The 8,683-nt window shown below is 35.8% G+C and overlaps 2 protein-coding genes across 2 annotated transcripts; both read left to right on the plus strand.

Moving 5' to 3' along the window:
- Window positions 1–2,235: 2,235 nt before the first annotated feature.
- On the plus strand, window positions 2,236–6,515 carry LOC131876247 (probable disease resistance protein At4g14610). Its single transcript, XM_059221143.1, has 2 exons — window positions 2,236–2,342; window positions 5,630–6,515. Exons 1-2 carry the CDS (start codon window positions 2,236–2,238, stop codon window positions 6,513–6,515), a joined length of 993 nt encoding a protein of 330 aa, XP_059077126.1.
- An 11-nt stretch (window positions 6,516–6,526) lies between these two features.
- LOC131876248 (plant intracellular Ras-group-related LRR protein 1-like) lies at window positions 6,527–8,248 on the plus strand. The gene is made up of 4 exons (XM_059221144.1): window positions 6,527–6,789; window positions 6,894–6,982; window positions 7,084–7,416; window positions 7,593–8,248. The coding sequence occupies exons 1-4, from the start codon at window positions 6,527–6,529 to the stop codon at window positions 8,246–8,248; spliced, it is 1,341 nt and encodes a 446-aa protein (XP_059077127.1).
- Window positions 8,249–8,683: the final 435 nt, after the last annotated feature.

Consider the following 8,683-nt stretch of genomic DNA (forward strand, 5'->3'; position numbering starts at 1 on the left):
GGAAGCTGATGTCAGCTCAAAACTAGAACTAACCAGATATTTGCCATTTTTGGAAGGGGCCTAGATTAGTTTGTTCACAGTGTCTAACCTAAAAAACTTAACATTGTTTATAATCTTGAGAAATTCCATGGATACCATTCTTAAAGGAGGATCAAAATTTGAGAGAAGTGAATTCCATTTGTATGAGGAAGAGCTAGGGATCCAATAATCACTCACTAGAAAACCAAGTCTAGTCATCTGAATACCTTCAATGGTAGAGAAGATAGGATGAAACATCAAATGGATAGAGGAAGCCCATGGATCTTTCTAAACTCTCACCCTTTGACCATTACCAACTTACCATTAAATACCTTTCAAAAGGATGTCTTTAGTTTTTATTAATTGATTCGAGAAATGGGATCCACTTGGAAGATCCAAATAGGATAAAAAAGAGTAGTTGTCCCTTCTATCAATATACTTGAATTTCATAACATGCACCCGGTCCACTTATGCCAAGCAATCAATAATGACAATTAAATCATGTTTACATCAAAACCAAAGAACGTTGAAATCAATGACAACACATAAGCAACTCATTCTAATTAACCTTGCGATAAAATGACCCTAAAAAGAAGCTATAAACCCTAGGAATGAAATACAAGAACAAAGTAGAAAAAATGAGAACTATTATTAATAAATAATAAAACTATTGAAAACCCATTTGCATAAAAAAATCATAAAATTCATTCTTATTGAGAACTCTTTAATATTTCGGGATAAATGATTTGAGACTCTAGACTTTGAGAATAAGGTGTCGTAAAAAAAATGGACTCTTACTAATATTTATGCCCTTAACAATGATGTTGTGAGGAGAGGTCTTTGGGAATCTCTCATCTCTCATAGATAGTCCTTTTGAGATTTATTCTAGATTATGATGGAAGAATTTAACTCCCCAATATTCTCTTATGAGAAATTTGGGATTGCTCCTAACTTTTCTAACAACATGCAAGACCTTCATGAGTTCTTGTATGTCCTTTCTTAATTTTAGATGACATGTGTGAGATAGACCAAAGAAGAAATGTATCCAAGTGGTGTAATTGGCATGCACCTTGAATTTATTTAAGTATATCTTGTATGTTAATTGATTTTGCCCCCACCTCTGCATTAGTATTTCATGCTTTTAATTGATGACTACTCTAGAATAACTTTGGTTACTTTCTTAGGATAAAAATCTTAAGCCCTAGAAAAAATTAAAAAATTTAAGGTCATGATTGAGAGTGAGATAGATAGAAGAATCAACTGCTTGGGATCTGATAGAGGAGGAAAGTTTACTTCTGATGAATTCAATAAATTTTATGAGAATCATGGGATAAGGAGAAAATTGTCTGCTCCTAGGACACCTCAACATAATGGTGTAGTTGAAAGAATGAACAAAACACTTCAAGAGGCTATTGAAATGATGAATGGATAAAATTTACTAGAAATCCACTAGAAAGAAGCAATTCTCACTGCAATATACACTCTTAATAGAGTACAGATTAGAAGGAATCATCCTAGGAAGACATCTTATGAAATTTTGTATGGAAGGACTCCATTAGTGAAATATTTCAGATTATTTGTAAGTAAATGCTATATGTAGAGAGATAAAGAAAATTTAGGAAAGTTTGACATAAGAGTTTATGAAGGAATTTTTCTTGGCTACTCTACTAAAAACAAAGCTTATAGATGTTATAACAAATGATTGAGAAGAATTATTAGAAGCGGCAATGTGAAAGTTGATGAAGACACTTGAAAAAGTATAGTTACAAAAATAGGATATGAATCAAATGAGTCTACTAGAAAACAAAAAGATGAAAATGCTAAAAAAATAGAGGTACAGGATCATAAGAAAGATGCTCCCAAGACTCCAAGATTTGTGTACACGAATCACTCAAAAAAACAAATCATTGGAGACAAGAACATAGGCATTATCACTAGAAGTAAAGATCCTACAGAATAGGTAAATTTATGCTTATTTTCACAAACAAAACCAAAAATAGTGTGGGATGCTTGTAGTGATCACTGTCGGATGAAACCTATAAAAAAAGAACTAGAACAAATTTAGAAGAATCAAACTCATGAGTTCTTGTCCCAAGACTGAATAACAAGAGTTTGATAGGAACTAAATGAATATTTTAAAACAATCTAGCTGAGGATGGTAACATTTTGAGAAACAAAGCAAGGCTTGTATGTAAAGGCTACTCATAGGTAGAAGAAATGGATTTTGAGGAGAATTATGCTCTTGTAGCAAGAATGGAAGCTATCAGAATGTATTTGACTTTTGCAACACAGAAGGATTTAAGAGCTTATCAAATGGATGTGAAGTTTGCATTTTTGAATGGAGAACTGAAAGAGGAAGTATATGTTGAACAACCAAAAGGATCAATCTATCAGAAACTCTACATATTGTTACAAAATAAAGAAGACGTTATATGCACTGAAGAAACCTCCAAGAGCTTGATGTGCAAGGTTTGATAGGTATTTGGTAAAGAAAGGATTTCAAAAAGGTACTACTAATAGAAATATCTATTTAAAGGTTGTAGAAAATGACATCTTAATTGTAGTTGTTTATGTGGATGATATAATATTTGGAATAAATGATGGTATGTGTAAGAAGTTTTTTGATGAAATGTAGAGATGCAAGAAGAGTTTGAAATGTCTATGATTGGGGAGATGATTTTTTTCTTGGTTTTAAAAGTCAATCAAAAATATGATGGTATATTTATTTCATAATCTAAGTATGTTAAATAAATGTTGAATAATTTTGGATTAGAAAATTCTAAACTTATATGTACTCCTATTGTTACTGGTTGTAAGTTGAGAAAAGATGTTGAATAACTGAAGACTAATAAGAGCATATATAGACGATTGATTAGAGGTTTGTAATATCTAATAGCTACTAGACTAGACATCATGCATGCAATATTTCTTGTGGCTAAATTTCCGCAAGACCCTAGAGAGGTGCACGTTGTTGCTGTGAAAATAATTTTTAGATACTGGAAAGGAACATAAGGATATAGTCAATGTACCCTAAAAGATCTAATTTCACCTTGATTTCCTACATAGATGCATATTGGGTTGGTTGTGTGGATGATAGGAAAAGTACTAGTGGAGGTACAATTTTTATTGGAACTCAATTGGTTACTTCATCAAGTAAGAAACAAGATTCAACACCTCTATCTAGTATTGAAGCTGAGTATATTGCTGTTGTTACGTGTTGTATTCAAGTATTATGGATGAAACGAACTTTGAAAGACATGGGAATATTGTTTGATGAACCTATTTCTATCTTTTGTGACAATACCGATGCAATAAACATTTCTAAAAATTTGGTACCACATTCAAGATCGAAACATATTTCAATTTGGTATCACTTCTTAAGGGAGAAAGTTTTTGACAATGAAGTGAAATTTGATTATGTGCCTACAAAAGAATAGATTACCGATATATCCACTAAACCTCTTGCTAAAGATACTTTTGAATATCTTTGGAAGAAATTTGGGGTCATTGCCCCTCCTTTTTTGAACTAAATGCATATAGAGGTGCATTAGTCCAGTAAACCTCATGAACATTACTATTCTAGACTATTGATTTGTTGCTACCTATTAGGGAGAGAGCTTGGTGCCACTGTAAGTTTTCAAGAATTAAGCAAAATGAGATGACTATTTTGTATGTAAGATTTGCCTTTAATGGCAAAGGGCGAGAGAATGAGAGTTGTTGTTTTCGTTGATGTGTTGCTATCGATGACAAAGGGGGAGTTGTTGCAAGGTTAATAATAATGAGCTTCTTATGTGTTGTCATTGATGTCAACGTTGTTTGGTTTTTATGTTAACATGATTTAGTTGTCATTAGTGACTTCTTAGTGTAAGTGTTATTAAGTTTTCCATCAAGTTGTGTTCAATAACTTGCTCTACAATCTTCTATGTTGCATATCTATTCTTGCAATTTGGACATGTTGCTAAGATATGTTTGGAGATGTTATATTCTAAATTTGGTGCTCAAGTTGCTATGATGAGAAAGTTGTGTTTACTTGTTTGGTTGGCAGTGTTTGATAGTATTTCTGTGTGAAATCCATGCTCTACATTTCTATTGGCAATATGAAGGAATTGATTATGTGTTGCATTGATGTTTTGTCATTGATGTCAACACTACCTATTATGGTTGTTTACTAGCTTCTGGTAGAAGGATTGGATCGGGAAGATTATCAACTGATTGTTAGCGATACAATCTGAATGATGGAATAAGTTTGTATGAATAGTTCATATGCTTCTGAAGTATGTTTCAGTTAGTTGGTATTGACTTGATGTTCAAATGCTATCTTATGTTCTAGTAAGTCTGCTTTGTAGTTTCGGTAAGGGTTTCACCGATAGAGCTTTATTGAAGATCTTTGATATAATGCATAAGTGGTATTGATGCGACTTCTAGAAGGGATTTAGGATGCTGATGGTGATTATGTTCATGCCCTGACTTATTGGTGTCATTTCTTTGGCGTGTTAGGATCTAATTTAGGTTTGGTGCTATCTAGGTTATGGATCGGTTTCATGAAATGTGTTGATAGATCCTTCCGATGCGTTTCTAGGATGTTTAATTGATTGGATGATATTTGTTTAGCCTTAGGCCGACATGTTTTATGATTTTATTACTACTCTTCTAAAAAGTTCAATCTTGTTGGCTTTAGTGATTCAGATTGGGAAGGTAGTATGGATGACTGCAAATCTACATCTGGAAATCATTTTTCTTTTGGTTCTGGTTTGATTACCTGGAGCTCAAAAAAGCAAAGCATTGTTGCCCTCTCATCTACCGAAGTGGAGTATGTTGCAATTACCTCAGCAGGTACACAAGCTCTTTGGCTTAGAAAATTTTTAGAAGAAATTGGACAAAAACAAATTCAGCCTACAGTAATTTATTGTGGCAATGTGAGTGCCATCAAGTTAGCTAAGAATCTGGTTCATCACAGTAGAGCAAAGCATTTTGATATGAAATATCACTTCATACGAGATTTGGTGTAGAAGAAGGATGTTGAATTGAAGCACATCAACACCCAAGATCAGCTAGCAGATATATTCACCAAAATGGTTGCAAAAGCTCAGTTTTTAGCACTATGAGATAAGATTGTGAGCCCTCTCAGCATCAAGGGGGAGTATGTTGATAACTGATGTTGCTCGAGCATGCAGCTCCATGCAACTCATAACTGGTTTTAGCCTCCACCACCATACACCAGCATGCAGCTAGATTAATTTAGTTAATAGTTTTTATTTCTCGTGCAAATAAAACATGCTATGCATGCAGTTAGGCTATTCTTAGATTAGAGCTTTCTTTAGAACTGTTGGTTTCTTTTTCACCAAATATTGCATGCCATGCATGTTCTATTTTTATAGACTTTGAATTCTTTTTGTTAGTGAAGCTGGAAAATTCTATTTATAGGGAATCTTTGTATTTTTTTTATTAAGCAGTAATATAGAATATGTGCTGTTCTAATACAAGTTGTGTTTTATTTCTGCAATATTGCTGTTAGTTGTTTTCTCTGTTATTATATTTTCTTGATCAGCTGGCTATAAGAACAGGGGCAGTTTTAGATTCTACAATAATCTCATCTCTTTTCTCGTTATAGAACAAGCAGAAAGATCAGGCGACTCGTTGAGAAGGTTGAAAAGCATGTAGCCTCCACGCTTTTTGTTGCTTTTTTGCACCAACTGCAGCAGCATGTGGCAAATCAGCAAGTGCTTGAGCAGATTAGAGAGAAGGTGGATTGTCTTAATCTGCGTACTTCAGCACTTGCCGGTGCATCAGAAGATCTCTTTCCATCCCCTTCTTCAGCCTCTCCTAACAAGAAGTATATTGAGGAGGCACTTGTTGTTGGACAAGATTCTGCATTAATAAGACGTGTGGAGCTGATTCATTCACAGCAGCACAAAAGTCTGTCTCGTTTCGGTCTAGTTGGGAAGGGCGGGGCCGGTAAGACTCTACTACTCAAACGAGTCTTCAACAGTGACCAGTTACAGAGTCTCTTTTGCAATGACTTGATGCTTTGGCTTACTGTTTCACAAACTCCATCGTTTAGCGCTCTCAGAAATCATCTTGTGAAACAAATAGCTTTTAAAGTAAGGGAAAGATTGTACAGTAGAGAGGAAGAACATTTCGAAACTTGGTTGAATGAATGTATGAGGAAACACAAGTTTGCATTGGTTGTAGATGATGTTTGGGAAACGAGTGCAACTTCGTTGTTAGAGGAGCCGTGTGTGCCTCACTTTCCACACAACAATTCCAATATCATCATTGCCTCTTCCAGAACTATTACTGTGCTCTCACAGTTGGGTGTTCCACCTTTATCAGTCATCCAAATGCAAGACTTGAGTGAGGATCACAGCTGGAGATTATTTTCGTCCCATGCTTTCTTACACAGCGAGGGAGCTTTGCCTATGAGCATCGACCAAGAAATAGCGAGGCGTGTATGCAACGAGTGCGGGGGGGGGGTCCTCCATTGGCTCTTAAAGTAGTCGGGCAGGCAATGGCGGGCATCACTCGGTCAAATGAAAGGGACTTGGTAGTCAACAGATTGCAGAATGATGCTACAAACTCGCTCTACGGCAAGTTGAGACTAAGCTACGATGCTTTGGCCGACGTGGCTGGCTGTGGCATTGCTTTGCAGCTGTGCTTTCTATGCATCGCTGCCTACCCAGAAGACAATATCATATCTCCTACATATGCTACTGCCTACTGGATTGGAGAAGGATTGGTAACCGGTCCGAAACCTTTCCAAATTGGAGAGATGTACATTAATTTGTTAGCTGACCGATGCCTTATTGAACCAGTGAAGAAGAATTACGAGTGAAGTGTGCTCTGTTTCAGGGTACATGACGTTTTGCGCGATTTAGCACATCAAATCGCTGCAAATGTAGAAAAATGCTTCTTTCAGCCAGGCAGAGGTTAACAGCAGTTTCCAGCGGACGTTTCTTCATGATACGTCAGGATTTCATTAATAGACAAGTTTAAGTAGTGTTCCAGAGAAATTCAGAGCTCCGTATATCCGCTCCTTGCTACTGTCTGGCAATACTTCTTTGGCAGAAATTTCAGAAGAGGTGATTGGAAGTATGACCTCTCTCAGGGTCCTGGATTTGTCACGTACTGCCCTCCAGTTGTTGCCAAAAAACATGCCATGTTTGAAGCATTTAGTTTTTCTCAGGTTATGCTATGTGCCAATCAAGAGATTGCCCAACACTGTTGCTGCTCTAAAAAGCCTTCAAATATTAGATCTTGAAGGATCTGATATTTCACAACGGCCGGTCGGCATTTCTAAGTTGACTTCCCTAAAAGCTTTAGACATTGGTTTTTGTGAAGATCTGCAGTGCATGCCTTTTGGAATCACACACCTCACGTCTTTGGAGTACCTGAACACACGTAATTCTCCAAATATAAGGTGGAATAAATGCAGAAGAAATCGACTTTCAGTTAGTCATTTGGGCACCTTGTACGAACTCAAAAGATTGGGGTTTCAATATAATTAATGGTCAAATAATTCCAGAAGGAATGCTTCGAAATGAAACAGATGGACTATCTACATTTTCATCTCACAGATATGCAAATTCTACCCCATGCCATGACTGCCATGTCCAAATTGAAGGAACTCTATCTACAATGTCCTCAGTTACTCCAGAAAGAAGTTTCATTTTGTGAATTTCAACATCTACGTTACATTAAGTTAATCCAGTGTAGCGTGCTAAAACATTTACCTGCCTTGCGAAAACCACGGATTCTGATGCAACTAGAGATAGTTAAGTGCACCAACATGGAGAAGTTACCAGAGGAATTCGGCAAGGTGGGAATATTTCCTAAGCTTGATATGTTTACAGTGGTGAAGGTCGAGAAGATGGAGCAGCTGCCAAAATTGGAAGGAGCACTGCCTTCACTTAAAACATTAACAATAGTGAAGTGTGAGGCATTGGAGAGGATACCACAGTGTTACTGGAATTTGAAGAGTGTAGAAAAGATAAGAGTGTATGGTTGCTCAAAGGTTCAACATGTCATTTCAGAGGAAGAAGACTTCATTAGGACAAAGACGAAAGTGCTAATGATTAGAGTATCTAATGCAGAAATTCAAGCACTAGAAGAGCGTTACTTTGAAATACGTCATGGGGGTGGACATTTTTATTATGTTGAATTTTGGTGCAATGAGGTGTTTCGATTTTTGGAATTTGCTATGAGTTCCATCATTCAAACAAATCGTATATAAATGAATTCTATTATATAGTCATTCGACCACAAAATTTTAGTATTATGTTCAAATTATTTCTTGCTCGAGAATATAATATGTAATGTTTTTATTTTTAATTGTATGTTTGTACCATTCACTTTCACATTGTTGTGTTATATTACTCTTTGCATATATATTTAATAGAAATATTTGTTTCTTTCTTGCATATATGAAGTAATTTTTATTTTTATACTTACTACTTATATAGTATTAGTCTATCTACCTTTACTTTGTAGATTGTTCTTTCTTCTTCTTTGTCTGTCTCGGTGGCCCTTATTGATCAACTTCTCTCAACTCTTTCCCCACCCTCTTCCTATTCTTTCTCTTCTTCCTCTCCCTTCTTTGATAGTCCCATTTTTCTCAACCTTGGATCTTACTACTCTTCCCTCACCCTCTATCCTCCCCCTCATCTCT

Source organism: Cryptomeria japonica, chromosome 5, assembly GCF_030272615.1.
Source record: "Cryptomeria japonica chromosome 5, Sugi_1.0, whole genome shotgun sequence".
Lineage (NCBI taxonomy): Eukaryota > Viridiplantae > Streptophyta > Pinopsida > Cupressales > Cupressaceae > Cryptomeria > Cryptomeria japonica.